This window comes from Alosa sapidissima, chromosome 2, assembly GCF_018492685.1.
Source record: "Alosa sapidissima isolate fAloSap1 chromosome 2, fAloSap1.pri, whole genome shotgun sequence".
NCBI lineage: Eukaryota > Metazoa > Chordata > Actinopteri > Clupeiformes > Clupeidae > Alosa > Alosa sapidissima.
Genome location: NC_055958.1, coordinates 27,411,118 through 27,430,760, shown reverse-complemented (window position 1 = coordinate 27,430,760; position 19,643 = coordinate 27,411,118). Strand labels below are relative to the sequence as shown.

The 19,643-nt window shown below is 45.2% G+C and overlaps 1 protein-coding gene across 4 annotated transcripts in view; it reads right to left on the bottom strand.

The window, feature by feature from the left end:
• The window catches only part of igf2bp2a (insulin-like growth factor 2 mRNA binding protein 2a), a 54,315-nt gene that overhangs the window by 3,156 nt on the left and 31,516 nt on the right, over positions 1-19,643 (bottom strand). For all 4 annotated transcript variants that reach the window (XM_042068016.1, XM_042068009.1, XM_042068017.1 and 1 more), the window contains 12 exons: positions 19,289-19,340; positions 15,804-15,867; positions 15,230-15,532; positions 11,840-11,974; positions 11,045-11,167; positions 9,311-9,446; positions 7,692-7,826; positions 7,190-7,258; positions 6,390-6,509; positions 5,717-5,791; positions 5,249-5,380; positions 4,903-5,016 (listed from right to left, as the gene is read on the bottom strand). In XM_042068016.1, coding sequence (XP_041923950.1) covers positions 4,903-5,016; positions 5,249-5,380; positions 5,717-5,791; positions 6,390-6,509; positions 7,190-7,258; positions 7,692-7,826; positions 9,311-9,446; positions 11,045-11,167; positions 11,840-11,974; positions 15,230-15,532; positions 15,804-15,867; positions 19,289-19,340 — 1,458 coding nt within the window. The remainder of the gene's footprint in view (positions 1-4,902; positions 5,017-5,248; positions 5,381-5,716; positions 5,792-6,389; positions 6,510-7,189; positions 7,259-7,691; positions 7,827-9,310; positions 9,447-11,044; positions 11,168-11,839; positions 11,975-15,229; positions 15,533-15,803; positions 15,868-19,288; positions 19,341-19,643) is intronic.

The following is a 19,643-nucleotide window of genomic DNA, read 5'->3' as shown; positions in this document are numbered from 1 at the left end:
ACGAGGTAAAAACCTGAATGTAATGTGCTTTTATAGGTTCACACATATAGGGTATTCAATGCCATGCTCAGATTTAAGATCAAGACTAAAGAAAATGCTTGAAATGAATGTATAACATATAACAACAATGTTTTAACATGGTTAAAATTGTTGTCTTGGATAATGAATAATTCATGAAAAAAGAGGACCATGAAACAGGTTGATGGCTTTCTGAAGAATTAACTTGAAACATGTTTAGAAGCAAGGTTGATTACCATATTTTAACTATCTATTTATATGATTTATCTGTATTTTAACTATTTATTTAATACATTCCACGATCACATGATCGCAATTGAAGTTCTCTCACAGGTCCCGCTAAGGTTCTGTTGGCGCGAAAACGGCTCGGCTATAGACCGGTTTCAGGTCCTTAACAACCATTGTTAAGGACTAACTCGGAGGACAAGCAAACCCAGAGCCGTATAGCAATACATTGAGAGAAAGACGCAAGGAGCTTGAAAATTGTTAACTTTTGGCAGAAAAAGGCAGACGGAAATTCCCCTGTGTGGTACAGGAGACATTTCATTTTTTTGTGATGTGTCCGTTCAAAGCTAAAAATGTTTAGAACGCCAATAAAGTAGGCAGGCCTAGGTGCTAGACATTTGGATACGAAGCATGCATTATGAAGCTACGAAGTTATGCCACAAATGTTATCTTCATGCTCAAGAGGAAAAACTCAAGTCATGTAGGCTAAATAACATAGGGTAGTGACGTTAACAAAGTGTTTTTATCATATTTCTCAGTATATCATTTTAATGAGAGACTTATGATCCATGAGAACGGAGGCTAACGTTAGCCTACATTTCACGCAAATTACAATATGCAGGATAGCCTAAAGTTAAAGTTGACACTCCATTTGAGTTGTTTTAAGAAAGAAGACATGGGCTTGCAAGTAACGTTATTGCATAGGCCTACTATAAGGTAGCCTAGCTTATAGCTAATCCGTCATAGGCTCCTGTCCTGTCAGTTTACATCCAGCACAATGCATTTTGTGCATTGTAACGTTATTTCAGTCAATCGTTCAATGTGTGGCCAGCATAGGCTACTTTATAAAGTAATTATCCTCTGACCTCAGGGGGAAATGATTGTCCACCCCTGTCATTATGTACCCTTTGAGTAAGTAATGTTCTCACTAAATCTAAACTAATTGTTTCTGCAGTCAAAGCCCTAACGTTAACATTAGCTTAAGCCTAACCTAACTTTACAGTGACTGGCCACATGTTTAGCCTACCTTCCGTAAAATCCGTTGCTTTTTCATAGGTAAATCCGCTACACCTCTAGATGAAAACAATCCAGACTCGGCTACACCGAAATATTTCGGCAATATGTTTTTATTCTTCATCTTATATCAAGTTCAGCCAGCTTGTTTTCTATGCGCTGTCAGTGTAAACAAGTAGTGCTTGTCCTCCGAGTTCGTTCTTGACTACGGTTGTTAGGGACCTGAAACCGGTCTAAGCCACCGCGGCCAACAACAATCACTCTTTCATTCTTCAGCGACGTCGCTTGAAGTTTCCCACAAGAAAACAAAAAACAAAACGGTCTTGCGAGCAAGAAGAAAGGCGCAGATATCGGGAGAAGTAGGCGGAACAAGGGAGACGGGTGTCATCGGCTTCAGCCTTGCCAGGGAGGAAGACGACTGCCGCCGAGTCTCTCTTTTTCTTTCAATACCTCTCGCTAATTTTTCCGCTTTTTCTGTCGTTTGTTTTTTCAATAAAGGTTCTATAAAAAAAAATATCAATCAATAATCATGATAAGGCACAGCCAAGCCCATGTGCCTACCGCGGTGCTACAGTCTGCAGTAGACACACAGCCGGCCCCAGGCTTTGTGGCTCCGGACATGGATGCCCCACCTTGAGTGGGTCGGCCTGGGTTAAACCCACGGCCGCCCTGTCTGGCGAACCACATTGCGGTGTGGCGGAAGTGCACAAACTCCCAATGGGTTCTCCATACCCTGGAGCACGGGTACGAGCTACAGTACGCCCGTGCTCCACCTGTCTTCGCGGGCATCAGGCAGACAAGGGTCTCGCTCATGCGCTCCGCAGGGAGATCCGGGAGCTAGCGGCCAAGCAGGCCATACGCCCGGTGCCGCGGGGCCAGTGGATGGAGGGGGTGTACAGTCAGTATTTTTTAGTTCCCAAGAAGGATGGCAGCCTTCGGCCCATTCTGGACCTCCGGCCACTGAACGCATCAAAGACTCCGTTTAAGATGCTGATGTTGCAGCGTATTGTTCAGAGCGTGCAGCAGGGGCATTGGATGGTCACGATAGACTTGAAAGATGGATATTTTCATGTTCCGATTCATCCTCGGCACAGAAAATACCTGCGCTTTGCGTTCGAGGACGAGGTGTGGGAGTTTTCGGTTTTATGTTTTGGGCTGGCTCTAGAGCCCCGCACCTTCACCAAGGTCGTTCAGGAAGCGTTGGCCCCTCTCAGGAGGCGAGGTATTCGCATATTGAATTATCTGGACGACTGGGTCTTACTGGCAGACTTCAGGGCCCTTCTGGAACAGCATGTAGCTGAGACGCTTGGCCATCTTGAGTGGCTGGGTTTCCAGGTGAATTGGGGCAAGGCAATCCCCTACCTGGGACTGGAGTTCAATGCGGTGGGCATGACAGTGACATTGTCTCAGGCACGTCAGGCAGGCCTTCAGCACTGCATCAGCGTTTTTCGCCGAGACGCTATGGTCACCGTGCGCCAATGTCAGTGCCTTCTGGAGCTAATGGCGACGGCTTCGCATGCGGTTCCCCTCGGCCTTCTACACATGTGGGATCTCCAAGCATGGTTCGCAGCGCTCCGCGCTCATCCTGTCAGGGACAGACACAAGTGTGTTCGGGTGGATCGGAGATGCTGGAGAGCTCTTGCCTATTGGTGTGCCCCCGAGAACCTCTCAGTCGGAGCCCCGCTGGGGAGAGTAGCCAGTAGCCCACCGGCAGGTGGTGACTACGAATGCCAGCCTCCTTGGCTGAGGAGGGGTATGCGACGGGCGAGCGATCAGGGGGACATGGAACAGGCAGCTACAGCGGCTGCACATAAATGTGCTGGAGCTCTTAACTCATTGAGTGACAGAAACGTAATATTACGTTTTTCCTTCCCATGCGCTGAGTGCCAAAAACATAATATTACGTTTTTAGCTTCTTTTTTTTAATTACGAAACTAGACACTCTAACACACCTTATATGTGATTTTGGGAACTCTGTGATGAATGGAAATAAAATATATGACGATCGAAAACTCATGAAAACGCAAGATCTGGACATTTTATCTGGAGGTTTGATCTTAACTCAGCTTTTGATGGTTGCCGCTTTGTTTCGAATCTGTCACTGACTAGCCTATCAGTGACATGCACGCCAGGTCAAAATCAGGTAATTTATTTTTGTGGGTTTATCACTAGTAGTAGTTTTTATTTGTCCCAGAAGGGCAATTATTTTGCAGAGGTAGCATGCAAGGTTACACACACACGCACACGCACACGCACACACACACACACACGCACACACACACACACACACACACATCCACAAGATAAGTCAAAACACAGAATTAAAATAAGTCGAAGCACAGAATTAAAAATAATAAATAGGAAGAGAAGTGTGTGGGGCAGAGGGTTATCTCCGTGTCCTAGAGTTCAGTAACTGAACAGCAGATGGTATGAAGGAGTGTTTGTATCTGTTGGTTCGGGCTAATGGATATTTAAGACGGGAACCAGAGGGTAAGATCTCAAATTCGCTGTGCAGAGGGTGGGTATAATTTAACAGGATGGATTCAGCCTTCTTAATTGCCTGTTCCTCATACAGCATTGACATACTTCTCTGTTGGACACCAGTGACTCTACTACACACCTTAATGACTTTAGCATGGCAATGGCATTTTTCTGTTTAACATTGAGCAGGGCATACCATACCAGATGGCTGAGAAGGTAAGTATTGACTCAATGAAAGATCTATAGAAGAAAGTCATCAGGGATTTATCTACATTAAACCTTGCCAGCTTCCTAAGACAGTATAGACGCTGCTGACCTTTTTTACACAACATGTCTGTGTTATGGGTAAAAGTTAGCTTGTTGTCAATAATGGAACCCAGATACTTGTATTGCTGGACTATCTCAATGTCCTGCCCGTTGATGTTTGTGTTTGTGTGGTTACAGTCTTTGTGTCTAAAATCAATTAACATGTCCTTAGTCTTGGTCACCCTCTTGGTAAGGGTAGGGGTGGGATGGGCACACATGTCATCATAGCACACTGGACATCAAAACAATAGGCTGAGGTACAATATTTCATTAGTAGGCAAATCTAGTAGTAACAGTTTTAAACATAGGCCTTTAGCTTAAGAGTTTCAAGCATTTTCTTCAAATACTAAATAAATAGTTAAAATACAGATAAATATAAATAGATAGTTAAAATATGGTTATCAACTTTGTTTCTAAACATGTTTCAAGTAAATTCTTCAGAAAGCCATCAACCTGTTTCATGGTCCTCTTTTTTCATGAATTATTCATTATCCGAGACAACAATTTTAACCATGTACATTCATTTCAAGCATTTTCTCTAGTCTTGATCTTAAATCTGAGCATGGCATTGAATTCCCTACATGTGAAACCCTATAAAATCACATTACATTCAGGTTTTTACCTTGTACAGTCCAAAAGATAAGTGATTAATTAGATTTTGACCTGGTGGCGGCGGCCATATTGGATTTCTCCATTTTGAGGCATTATAGGAAAATTTTGAGCCTGGCATACAGAAGATGTGAATTTAGCTTCACCTTCAAAACCCCTAAAAATGTTGTATGCCAATTAACATGATTTGCCTTCAGGGTTAATCGTACACAGACATTTTCTCTAAATAAGAGTAGCATCCACACACACCTGGCTAGCGAAGAAATGCCCACTGATTTTGACAAAGACCTCGTCATTTTCGTCAGGTGTTTGGTCCCGAGGCACAATGACCTCTGCGCTGGTGAGGTTCTGCAATTCATTCACCTGTAAAGAGCAATGCGATATACAGACTATTAGCTACTCTGAAGGAAAGTACAAACTCATCTCCACCTGTGACAGTTCCTCCTTGGACTGTGACATTTCTTTCAGTGATCCATAGAACACTACTGCCCACATCCTGTCAACGCATCCTAATGGCAATATGGTCCAACAGTCAGTGCCACTGGCCATAACCCTATCAGACAGCTGTCTGTTGAGCCTCTTTGTGAATCCTCACCGTTTTGCCACCTTTGCCAATGACCCTGCCAGCGGCAGAAGAGGGCACTTTGATATGCGTCTCAAGCTTGACCTCCTCTTTCGCCGTGAAGAAGTTCTCCTCCTTCAGCTTCCCAAATATCCTGCCCTGAGCCTGTCGTGGACAAACACATTTTAATTATACTTACACTATTGGACTCCACATTACGAGTTTCATCAGATATTAACAACATGGGTGTTACATTTCAAGGATAGAGAAAACAACATATTTTCCAGATATAACATGCCCACAATAAATGCAGACACACCCCATAGACACACCAACACACCAACACACACACATAACCCATCCTATCAGACACAGTTACCCACACACACACACACACACACACACCTTACGGTATGGGTAACATCAATCACATGGCTGGTGCTGCTGACTGCCCTAATTATTGTGTGTGTGCAGATGGGGATGTGTTAGGAGGGCCCTCACCTTAAACTGGGCTTCTGGGGGCCCTGTGATGATCACCATCCTCTGGGTGACATCAGGGCTTTCTGCCGGCGCAATCTGGAAGAGGACAACAACAACAACAACAACAACAGAAAAACAGAGTGAGCCATAAAACGCCAGTCACATTTCGGCAAATTCCAAGGGCTTAAATGAGTTTGTCTCAAAACACCAGTGCGTTCCAGTGTTTTCATGGTGCGTGGGAACCCTGCCTAGTGGCCATAAAAATGGTTGGGGGATGGGGTGGGGGGGTTCTTGAGGAATGCCTGGGCCGCCAGTTCAATTTGTTCGGCGGATGGCTCTCCGTGAGTCAAGACGGCAAAAACATTACAACATCCTCGTGTGACTCAGCGTCCGGCTGGCAACCGCAAAGAGGGAGGTGTTTTCGCATGAGTCAAAAGGGGCCCTCGCGTTCCCCTCCTCTGAGTGTCTGCCCACTCTGACACCGTCCAGCGCATCGTTGCATCGCATGCGAGAGCTCCGACCACTCTCTCTCTCTCTCTGGGCCGCACTCTAATTGGCCAGAGCAATTATCACAGTCGTCTGGCCGAGGTCAAGGCAACAGTGGGCCAAAACAGAGACACGGGGGCTGGACAGGGCCAACCGTGCGCACCGACAACTCGGAGCGCGCGGAGGTAAACAGGCGGCCGATTCTTACCTTAATGGACGCTCCGGCGAACCGTGCGAGTTGCTTAATGTGCTGGCCCTTTTTGCCGATAATTGCCCCAACAGCCTGAGTTGGAATAAAGAGGTAGACCACCTCCTGCTCCGGAGCTGACTGTGGACAACAAGGGGGAGAACAGCGAGAGAGAATAGAGAAAAGAAAATCAGCGTTGGAAATGTCAACCAGACTCCACTCTAACCCTGCAGCTAAGCCATCTGTCCAAAGATTAGAAAGGCTGCCTCTGCTAAGAATTAGCCATGAAAAAATAAATAAATAATAATAATTCCAGCTAATCTAGCCGTCACTTCTCATTGTGTCTAAAAATTGTATGCAAATAAGTAGCTGAATGAGCTGATGAGTGAATGAATGAATACATGTGCATAAATGTCTGACGAATCAGAGAGGGGTAAAAAAGAGTGCTTTCTTTGAACGTAACATCAATAAACTTTATTGTACCAGATCTGGATGTTACAATCAGGGCTCACAAGGTTATTGCTTGCTGGCTCTCTTCCTACCGCCTTTAACTGGAGGGGCTCTTAAAGGTTTAATGAAGGAGTGTGGACAGCTATTTAACAAAAGAACTTGACCTTAAAAACGCAACAGAAAATACTAACATGGCAAGACAATAATGCACGGAAAGCTATTCACTGTGATCTACAAGCATTCTACATGACCAGTGTGGCCGCTTCCAAAGTGCTCCACACCACAGCATTAACAAAAACGAGCTAACTGGCTAGCGGGAGTGTCTACACGTCCCTGGTGTGTGTTAGACACAAGGGGGACAGGGGACTGACCGTGTGCTGGTGGGCAATGGCACTGGCTGGAGGAACTCCGTATAAGCCACTTAGATGTGACGAGGGACTCTGTGGACACAAACAAAGAAACAGATCCCTTGAAGGGGTCAACAACAAGTAGATCACTGAATGCAGTGATGAAGTACATAAATGAAAGACAACTGGTGTCAAGCATGCACACACCAGACACACACACCAAATAGCTCCCCACGGGCCACACACACAGCGTGTACCAATAACAGAAAGACTCTGGTATTGTGTGTGTGGGAGAGTTTCTGGTGAGCGCTACAGTGTGTGAGTGTGTGTATGACTCATGACTCGCACTGGTGGAAGGGGAATTCTGAGGATCACCGGCTCATCCACTCTCCCTCCCATACGGCTCCTCCTCCTCACACTACTGGACAGATCCACGGAGGCAACCCGCCCGCATGCCCCCACCCCACCCCGACCCCCACACACACTCCCTGGGGCCCGGGAGGCACCCCGCCCGCCCCAGACTCACCAGGAAAGGGCTGTATCCCGCAGGAGGCACAGGGGGGACCCCGCGAGGCCCGGCAGCGTGAGGCAGCATTGGAAGGCCCGTGGAAAAGATGCCCAAGGCGTTGAGGTTCAGCCCCGGGATCAAGTTGGTTTGTTGCTGACGGAGGAGGAGGAGGAGGAGGAGGAGAGGAAATGCAAAGAGTAAACAAAACACTGCAAAAGCAAAACAAAACAAAAACCAGTCAGGCGCCGGGCGGCATGCTTGCGCGCGCGTGTGTGTGTGTGTGTGTGTGTGTGTTGTGTGTGTGTGTTGTGTGTGTGTGTTGTTGTCCCTCCTCCGCCCACTCCCTCGTTCTCAGCTCATTTCTCTGACGCCATGGCCCAGCCATTGCAGTGACTCTGCAGTGGCGCTAGGTGGCCCCACACGCACACGCACGCGCCCGCACACACACACACACACACACACACACACACAAACTCCCCCGGCAGCGCTGCACTCTACGAATCCGGTTCGTCCCGCACGACGTCTTCCCTGCAATAGGTTTCAATCACGTTTCCCCTTACCACACCGACCCCGGTGTCACTGTCAGTGACCTCATCAGAGAGCCGGCCAGTATCAATAGACAGGCAGCTCTCTCTATGAAGTGTCCCTGCAGCCCATGTGTGTGGTATAGAGATGGGGGAATTCACACCGTCCGCTGACACAATGAGAAGAGTGAGTAATGGAGGAAGAGGCTGATTAAATATCTAATCCGCACTAAACTGATCTTTGAGTAAACATTATTCCCGCATGACGGATGGGCGGACAGCTATTCCATATAAAAAACAGCAGAAAATTAATATGCTGCCTAACTGGAATCTGCTGGACTCCTCAGTTTAAATTCTCCAGGGGGCTGTATTGATGATATAGGAAATGGGGACATTGACGTCAAGAGTATTATGTAGGTATGAGTGTGTGTGTGTGTGGGTGAGAAACACAGCAAAAATGAGAGTTTGTGTGTTCATGCATATAAGAGTGTATCTATGTGTGTGTGACAAGAAATGGTGCATGTGCTGCATTGTATAGCTGTTTTCAACACACATTCTTCCGCTTGCACAGACAACTGAACACACAACTAAGTCATGAATTATAATGAACCTGAAATATGTTTGAGTAAGCCTATGAAACAACCACAACTGCAGATTCCAGTGTTAACTGTACTCTAAAGAGGACAGCTCCGTTATAAGCCCATGGACATAGTTTTCAATTTCTTAATAAACTAGCAGATCAGCTATATGGAATTTGTGTAAATAGTTTAAAACCCATATAGATGGAGAGAGTTCAAATGCTATGGAAATGTTCCCCACAACTTATTTATCTCATAGAGCTTCACAGTGTATTCTTGCAGGTTGTGAAGCATGTGTTGTAGAGGACAGCACGACTCTGCCCAGGCGTGAGGAGGAGTTGTGAGAAGACCAGCCCCAGGAGGATCCATCCTCTCTTCTGCAGTGAGACCTGAGAACCCACCCTCCCTTTCAGAGCCCCCTACACATCTCCCTCGCTCAGGGGATAGAGAGAATGAGCAAGTGGATTGAGGTGGGGGCGAAGGAGAGAATAGAGAGAGACAGAGAGAGAGAGAGACAATGTGCTTGAGGCCTCACGTTTATAGCAGCAATGTCATTCTCGTAGGCTTCCCTCAGCTTTCGCATGATCTCCACCTCCGCCTTACAGCAGGCCTCCAAGCTGCCTTTTATTGTGATGGTCCGCTCAGGGTTGTAAATGGTTAAGTCTTGTAATCTACAGACAGACAGACAAAGAGAGAGAGAGAGAGAGAGAGAGAGAGAGAGAGAGAGAGAGAGAGAGAGAGAGAGAGAGAGAGAGAGAAAGAAGTTTGTGAGATTAAAAGTCTGTTCCTTGTGCTGAGAAAAGGGGAGCACTTCTACCCATCCCACGCATCTTTAAGTCTGCATAAACTCAAGGTTCTGTGTCTGTATGACACAATCAACTGTCAAAAGGAAGGAAAGAGACAATGTACAGAGACAATGGGGCCACTAGCAGAGCTGAGAGTTTAATAAAACTCTTCAAGAGAGGCTTGGCTGAAGAGGGACAACCTCGTCAAAGCCGGCAGTGGCATCCTCGTAATTGGGGGGACTTGTTCACTCAAAAGACTTTCACTGCCCACGCAGAGCCATTCATTAGGCCACATTGATGAGGACTCAGAAACATGGCCCGAATGGGCAGATCCCCCACTATATGACAGTGCGTAGAGAGGACTGCAATGTCTGTAATCAGTGCAGGTTAAATTGGCTGACCAGCCTCAGGCCTAGCGCATGTGTAAGGGATAATGGACGACACGGTGGTCTGTTCACAGAAGTTAATGCACAGTCGATGTTGTAAAACGGCCCCACTGTGGAGTCCATTATCCCGCTTATTCGACTTGCGTTGTGTTCATTTCCTGTTGCAATTTAAATGTTTTAATCGCTAAAACTGTCTTGTTTGTAGAACTAATTTCTTCCGACACATATCAACTAATTTCTCAACTCAACAGGACAAACTGCCGTTACTAGTTCTAAATGGATGGTTGCTAGCGTAGCGCTCTAGAATCTTTGGTTGCTACGGCCAAAGGCCAGTCGTTAGTTCTATCTCTCAAGATTCTGTCAAGATTCTGATGAACTTTAGCTTTGAAACATCGCTATTTTACTTAGCCTGCTGTCATCCATCTAGCTAAAAGCCACCACCATCATATGCTACAATGTTGCAATGTTCTGTTCTTTACAGCTCGGATGCAACGTGACAGTTCATTTAAACTTCACAACGAATTCGGCGAATTAATATACATGTGTGATACGGCCAAAAAAATGGATCTACTTCATAGGTGTGCAAATAACATACGGTTAATGGTCGTTCTAAATTACGTAGGGCAATGGGAAATTCAACCAAGCAGTGGAATAAGGTAGAGTTAATAAGGTTGGCCACAGTCCAGACTCCCCTGTGCTGACACTAATATTTAATAATAATAATAATAATAATAATAATAAAGCTTTATTTGTATAGCACCTTTCATACACATTTACACGTGAATGCGCAAAACTAAGGGGAAGGGATGAGACACAGAATTGGGATTGGGCCTTACTGTGAGTGACTCTGCTACTCTGCGAATGCTGATGATAAGCTTGCACAAGCTGGTAAAGTGGGTGGCAGTTTATACTCTCCGAGAGTTTATGGCAATTACATCAAATGATTTATTGAATTAATTTGCTGCTCTGTCACATAAAGCACTCTAGTCAAACTGAGCAAGCAGCATTTTCCACAAAGGCCCACAAAACCTTAATATCAGGATAATTAGCCTCGTGCTAATGAGCACGCATAGCTAGAGGAGGAGCAGGGCTACTTACGAGGAGATGGTGATCTTGGTCCCCGTTTCCTCCTCGATCTTCTTCAGGTTCCGGCCCTCCTTCCCAATTAGCCTGCCCACCAGGCTGTTGTGAGCCAGGATCTTCAAAGGGATCTCCTCCGTTCTGTGAGAGTCCAGAGAAGAATCAGAGATATTTACAATTACATTTATTCGTATAGCAGATGTTTTTTTATCCAAAGTGACTTACATATGTCAATTATATTACAAGGGCCATTGGCCTAAATGCCTTGTTCAAAGGACACAACCGTGGAAGTCAGGAATTGGTTCCACAACTTATTAGGCTACTGCATGCTAGCCCAGCTCCTTAGCCACTACGCTACCACCTCCTCTAAGACGAAGCCTTTAAACTAGGCTTCTTGTAAAGCTGGGGTAAACGATTTGATTGATGTGATTGTGATTGTGGAATGACATGGATAGGTTGGCAATGGGCTTAAGTGAAGACGGAGATAGTTTACCAGACGGTGCAGAACTTTTTGTATGGGTGTTGCGAAACCAGGTAGCCTTGAGTTGAAAGAATGCCCCTGATGAAGTATCAATTTAAAACGTCCAGAAAACAACCTTGCAAACCAGACCAAGTGGTAAATGTGCAAGTAAACACGTTATGTACTCCTTTAATGTGAATCTGTGCAAGTGCTCATTGTGCAAGATGAACATTATAGCTCAAACCACTGCTTAAAATCAGTGAAAAGAAATTCCCATCACGCCATGGTGGGCGATTGTGTTTCATGGACAGACACAGATTTGGTGGAGTGGACGGTCGGTGGTGGAGACTTACACCTTGGTGTCGTTGGCCTCCTTCTGCATGATGTCCAGGATCATGCGGCAGGCTGCAGAGCAGCCATCGGGGGTGGAGTGGATGGTGATGGGCTTCTCCGCCGCTCCGGCATTCTCCTTCCGGTGGATGTCTACCCTGAGAGAGAGAGAACAGCCCCACATATCACAAATTAAATGTCAGGATGCCATCAGCAACAGAGATCAGACCTTTGTTTATACACCATTTCTGTGAAAAGGGTCATGTTGTCCGAAACTTTCGTTGTCCGAAAGCATAGGCTACTCAACTCTGACCCCCCCCCCCCCCCCCCCCGCAAATTCACCCCGCGAACAAATATTGTCCGTTTTAGGTCAGTCAGCAAAAAATTAGCCTACATACATAACAACATCCACATGCAATAATACAATGACAAAGTCTACAATGACCTATTAATTTGGACAACTTGATACAGCCCTATACAGACTAAAGTTACCTTTAGTTTTGTTCTAGCGTAACTTGACGTCTGACTTTAGTGCAGTCTAACGTTCTGACAAGCACACCAATTGCCTACCTTGTTCTTGTCCATCTGGAATAACTCCTAGCTTTGCTGCCTCCATCCTTTCTGTTTTCGTTGTTTAAAACTTGTGATATCCATGATGAGTATTGAGTCAGTGAATTAGCTCAACATTGTGTGCTGATAACCATATATAGATAGCCGAGTAAAAGAAAACAACAAGTATAGCCTATTCACCCCTTGCAGACACGTGACTTAAGTCACGTGACGGCTCCATGCTGGACGGCAAAATACATTATGTCATAAAGATTATGATCATAGACATAATATACATAGACGCCGCATTGGCTGCTGGAAACAAGAAATGCGGCCGCCATCTTGGACCGGTCATACTCCTCATTGCGTTGCAGCAGAAAACACAAGATGACAGCACTGTGCAGCATGTTCCTGCTCAAATCGGCGGACCATACTCGGGGGATTTACTTTTCACAAGTAAGATTTAACATTACCGTACTATTGGTTGTATTTTGTATTTTCGAACAATGTGGCCTGTATCATAGCTACATGTATGACCTTTGCAGCAAAAAAAACCGCGTGAAAATCTGTTCGGTATTCAGTGAGATATGATTAATTAAGTGTGCTGACAGCTCATTGCACCGGCCAAACAGATTACACTGAGTGGAGTGGATGACCGGTCCAAGATGGCGGCTCCAAATCTCGTCAGCGCTAGTAGGGAGCAGCGGTCGATGCGGCGTCTATGTATATTATGTCTATGATTATGATGAACTGAACACCATTACTATAACATCTTTGTAGTTCAATGTATTGCTGTTTGGGGTCTGATAGTCAAAGAAGATGCCAGTGGTGTTGTTAGATGAAATGGGTCATGATCGCAAATGTAAAGTTATTAAAACTGGTGGTAACAGCAAGGGGAGATAACATTACTTTAGGCTACTGTAATTAACATTATGGTAAATGAACACCCATAAGTATTTCTGGACTAAAATATTGCAAAGCGATTTGGTTACTTTATTTGTCTTGCTTTTATCAGTTGTAACATAGTCAAAACGTTAAGAATGTCATATCAGAACATGAAATAATAACTAGCTGCCACACTTAGAAGCTAGCTATTCTAGCTAACGTTTATCGTAGCTCATAGTGCTAGGGCTAATGTAACTCGTCAGTTTGTACGTTGCCCAGCGAATAAACTTACTTCTTACATCTTAATTTAAAGAATTGAAAGAAATAGGAAATTAAAAAAAAACTTGAACGGTATTATCTGTTTACATTCAGATCTTGCCAAAGACTTTGCCTAAGTGCTATCTGCCGTCCTGTTCAGAGTCTATGGTTGCTATAGCAACCGCTGCTGTGCTTCATACACTGAGGAGATAAGCATGCAATTGTGGTTGAAATACTCCCGAAACACAAAGAAAACAAACCAAAATATATCTATGCAAGAACATGGGATGTTGTTGTATTCCAAACAATAAGCCAACAGTCGTGGAAGGGCATTACTACGGTTAAATCTCACTATAATCTCCTAGCTGTGCGATATGTCCCATTACAACCCATTGATTTGATTCGTGTTCTTGCCGTCCACTAGGCTATTTTGCTGTGGCGCGAACAAAACGTGACGTCACTTGCAAGGGGTGAATTGCGTGCCTGCGTGCGTATTCTCTCCTGCTCAAACAAAATGTGTGCACGTTAATTTTGATAACGTGTTCACTAACTTTACGTAATAGAAAATGGTAAATAGCCTGATGGCATACAGCTAATGGGATACTGTGCATAGTTGGGAAGGTATGGTAGGCCAATTTGGTATGAATACACACACACGCAAGGGAAATTTTCTCACGCTGTTGAGTAGCCTGATGGTACGCACAGTGCGTACGGACGTACACCTGCAGGCGCGCCTGAAGTAGCCTACTCATCATACAGACATCACAAGTATCACATCACATGAAAGAGTTTTTTCTCAGCTTTTAAACGATGTTAGCCACTAATTGCTGTGGTGAACGGTTCGCGAGACAGGCCAAATACAAAATAAATGTTAAAAATATCGCCTAGATATCGGTAAATAATAAAATCAGAGGATATACAGCTGACTAAGAGTTTGTGAAAGTAGCCTTAATAATCACAAAATGCTAAGCATGCATCTACTGTAGGCTTTTTGAGTTTCTTAAAGCTGAGCTGTGCTTAAATTGTTCAATATATGATTTCATAACAGGCCAAATATAAAATACATGTTAAATATAGCCTAGATATCTGTAAATATTAGATGATCAGATGATTTACAGTTCTATGTAATATGTCTTGTTTCATGTTTTTGTAATGTTTCAGTGATGCAGGTCTACTGCTAGGCTAAATACAACTTTGATCATTTTTATAGCCTACTACTGTATAGTTAACTTTGGCTTTGGTGCCCTGACATGTGGCCTTTGTGGCCCCCACCAAATATGCCCAACTGAAGGCCAAGTGGCCTTGCCCCTAAAATGGTGAAATTCCAAACCTGAGTGTTTCTCAAACTTTTTCAGACCAAGGACCACTTAACCAATTAAACACAAACTCACGGACCACTTAGTTTAAAAGAAGAGTAGATCTACTTTAACAGTCTACACAATAGCCTACTGAACCACCTGCTTATTGCCTTTGCACCTTGCTTATTGTGTGGAGTTTTTGTGAGGATTGATATGATTTAAACTGGCAAAGCTTTAACTGTTTGGATTAACATACAAGTTGGTTCAATATTGCAAACAACTCATCTATATAATATTTTACCACGTCTGTGCGCGGACCACTTGGGATAGCTTGCGGACCACCAGTTATCCCCGGACCACACTTTGAGAAACACTGACATAGATGATGAGGAGACTGGACAACATGGGCAAACCCACACATACTTGGACTGTGTCTGTTTGGTGACATTCTTGATGGTGAGGCCCTCCTTGCCGATGATGGCGCCGACAAACTGCGTGGGCACGAGCAGGCGCAGGGGGAAGTCGTGTTGGGCCTTGTGGCGTTGTGAGGCCAGTCCGCCCGACGGACCGGGCTGCGAGGACGCATCCTGCTCCCGTGACGAGCGTCCGCCCCGACGCAGGCGCGGAGACTGCTGCTGAGGTGGCGGAGCGGCGTCCGTGTCCATGATGTAGGACACGTGGAAAGAGTAGTCCTCGAACTGGTGTCCAGTCAGCTTCTCGATCGCTCTGGTGACAAACGGGAGATCGAAGGCTCGAGGATGAGATGAAGACAGAGGGGGGACTTCACCCCATGGAAAGTCCACATGATGACAGATGAATTAATCTGATCATTAAATACAAACAGCAATAGCAATAACAAAAGTAAATAGTAGTGATTTTCTAAACCAAACAAAACTGGATTGCTCCAATTTGTTTATTTTTTTAATTAATGTGAAAAGAGATGTGTGGAAAATGAAAAGAGTCAGACTTTTACACAGTCGCTCCCAAGTTGGCTTACACTTTCGTTTCTTCCTTTGTTGCGTATGTGACATTCACCACAGCTGTTTCTGTGTCAGTGTTGACTGCAGGTAGAGACAGACGGAGAGAGAGAGGAGAGATATAAAGATATAAAGAAAGAGAGGAAGAGAGAGGAGAGAGAGCACATTTAAACATTGGCCTGTGTGCATACACACATCTGTTCATGTGGCAAGTCCACAGCTTAACTGTCAGCCTCATACGGTGATGTGGAGGGCCACTTTGCCGTCCTCATCCATAATGGTCATTACTGAGGCAGGGCCCGCAGGCCCACCAGACAATGACCACACCATGAAAAAGAGAGCGCTCTCCGAGATCAAAGCCCATCTCTTTCCATCTCTCTCCCTCCATCTCTCTCCCTTTCTCCCTCTCTCTTTTCATTTCTCTCTCTCTGTCCATCTCTCTCCCTTTCTCCCTCTATCTGTCCATCTCTCCTCCTTTCTTCCTCTCTCTTTCCCTCTCTCCCTCTCTCTGTCCATCTCTTCTCCTTTCTCCCTCTCTCCATCTCTCTGTCCATCTCTCTCCCTTTCTCCCTCTATCTGTCCATCTCTCCTCCTTTCTTCCTCTCTCTTTCCCTCTCTCCATCTCTCTGTCCGTCTCTCCTCCTTTCTCCCTCTCTCTTGCTTTCCTGTGTATGGGAGGCACTGGGCTAATGATTGAGCCCTAAGCACAGCGGCCAACATGGAGTCGCAGCATGGGCTAAAACTGGTAAGGGCGGAGCTACTTGCCCAGCTGTTACAAGTGCTTTGAGAAATTAACTTCGATTTATGAGTGACACACATGCACATGCAAACAAACACACACACACACGCTTAGGTATGTAAACACTCTAATACACATACACACACACACAATTGTGGGCATGCACATATAAACAGATTTTCATCTGCAATCATCAGTGTGTGCACACATACAGATAATGACACATAAACACACGCACACACATGCAGATGTTAGGAAAGAACCAGAGAAGCACACACACACACACACACACACACACAAGAGACAGGAGTTAATTATGCCAGGAGCAGCCAGCTGCTGGAGAGGGAGAGACAGAGCAGGTGGAGACTGGTTATGGCCTGTCTGTTTCACAGTCTGCACAACAACAACAACAACAGATCAAATCTCTGAGTTTTGTCTGTTCTAAGAATTTTTTTTGTTCAGTTTCTGGACAGTGAAAAAAGGGTTTAAGTAACTTTCAGCTTTTAAATCCGTCAATGTCTATTTTCCACAGAGCCTCTTGGAGAGAAACTGGATGAACGTCTAGAACAGCACGGCGATCAATCAGAGGTGACGCCTCAGATAGATCTCCTCACTCTCTCTCTCTCTCTCACACACACACACACACACACACACACACAAACACACACAAACACACCCTGATACGGGGATGACAGGGAGGTGCAGCAAATAATCTACTTAAAAAGAGTAGACGACAGGTACAATCTGGAGTTTTACAAAACCAAATGTAATTTTAGATGAAAGCAGTGGAGGCACTGAAATGGACCAGTGGAACACCATCTGAATAGTGAACAAACGTAAAACTGAGAAATCAAACAAGAAGTTCCTACAAAAAAAAAAAACATAGTAAACTGCCCATGATCCACACAAAAACAAAATCATTAAGCACAATACAGACCTTCAGATAAAGACATACTCAGATGAATGCGTTCACATCCAAATTAATCTATACTAAAGAACCGCAATTAAAGTGTGCAAAGGCTTGAACTGTCCACAGCACGTAATTAAGTACCAAAGATTATACATAGGCGGAGTAAGATACTTCGTCGTAGTTCATGTCTATGGACGCGAAATGGGCATCGATTCCTGTCTGCATAAAGAAGCGTGTCGTTGACGTATTGATGACGTTCCACCTGTACGTAGCAACCGGACAACAGCAGCAGAATAAATAACAGGCACACACCTGATATAAGGTCGAACACTGTGTGTTCACTGTGTGCTGAGTGTGTTTCACTATTTTCACGGATTGGGATAAATGCAGAGACCAAATTTCCCTCATGGGATTAAAAGAGTATATATATACGTATACTAGAAGGGGTTGAGGATCATGAAACCGTGCCTAAAATTCACATTCCTAACTCTATAGAACAAAGACCTTAGCATATGTGGTGAAATTCTGAGCTATGGCCATAGACTTGAATGGAACAGTCGCTGCCTCTGCTCTGCCTGCGCCCCCCCCCCCCCAACCCCCCCCTCCCCATTCGGTCCAGGTTCCCGGAAGTGGCTCCTGATGAAGTATCTTGCTCCACCTACGTATACTCTTTGGTAAGTACCCAGTCATCCGACCCCAGCAGCGTCTTAATAGGCCTGGTGGCCATGTTTAATGGTTGGTTTTCAGCTGTCATGTATCACCTGTCACAGCCACAGAGGCAGCTAGCAGTATGCACTGAGCCAGAGTGCTGACCGCCACCGGACACTATGGGGTTGGAGTGGACCTGAATGTGAGAGAGAGGGCAATTCTGACAGAGCAGACAGACAAGGAGACAGACAGTGGTGGTAGGTAGGTAGAGAGAGAAAGTAGAACAGATGGTCATGAGGAGGAAGAGAAGAGAGAGAGAAAAAGAGAGAGAGATGGTCAGACACAAGAGAGAGAGGGATGGTGTTGGAAAGTGCTGTAGAAGGAGGCAGAGGGAGAGAGGACCAAGGAGGGAGTGTATGAGAGGGAGAGAGAGAGGGAGCAGGAGGAGAGAGAGAGAGAAGCAGAGAGACACACCGCAGGCGCCTACATCTCCCTCCCTGTTCCCTCCCTGCAAAACACACATACACACATTACCGCTGGCTGGCTGGCTGCCACTCTCCTTCTCCATCTCTCTCTCTCTCCCTTTTTCTCTCTCTCCCTCTCTCTCTCATTCCATCTCTCCGTCTCTCTCTCTCTCTCTCTCATTCCGTCTCTCTCTCTCCACTTCAAGCCTGCCGGCCTCACTGGACGCCACCCGCACCGCCACACAGCGCTCATTATTGGGAGAGTGCATAGGGTTCATGCGCGCTCATGACCACGTGTAAAAACACACACACACACACACACACACGCACACACAAACATGTATGCACAGACACATATTCACAAACACACCCAGGTATACGAGCACACACAGATGCCTGCACACACATACACAAATATATGCATACAAACATTCACACTGTATAACATGCAAAAAGTACACACATTTTATGTCACAAAAAAACTTTTACTCATTTAACTTTACGCATAGACACCAACGTCAGCAACATGATGGATTAACATCCCATAACCCAAATCACATTCCCTTATGATCTTGCATGAGATAAATGACTTCAGACATAGAGCTGTGGCTAAGAGCACATTTAGCCACATAATGACAGCTTATTTCAACATTGTGTGCGCATACTTCGCAGCCTAAGACAGCCTAGCATGAAAGACCCCACAGACAGGCACACACGCGTGAAGCAGAAGAAGGAGGTTTTTACCTTGTTCCACGTTCTCGACTGTACCATACTGTGCTAAAAGGCTGTCCAAAACCTGGAGCAAAGAGAGACAGGAGAGAGAGAGAGAGAGAGAGAGAGAGAGAGAGAGAGATGTAGGGGTGAGATGTATGTTCTCCTGGAGGCTGCTTTCCAAATTCCACTCCAGGCTTCACTTTGCTTCTCTGTCGGGACAAAGACATTGTCGTGCTTGACTAAAAACAAAAGATGATTCAAGTTGTCTTGGCAACCGTCAGCATTCGTAGTCTCTTCCAGATATCTGTGTATGCAGGTAAGATAATGACAAATGTGAATGTGAGCGTAGGCCTACAAGTATATTTCCAAAGCAACTTGCATATTT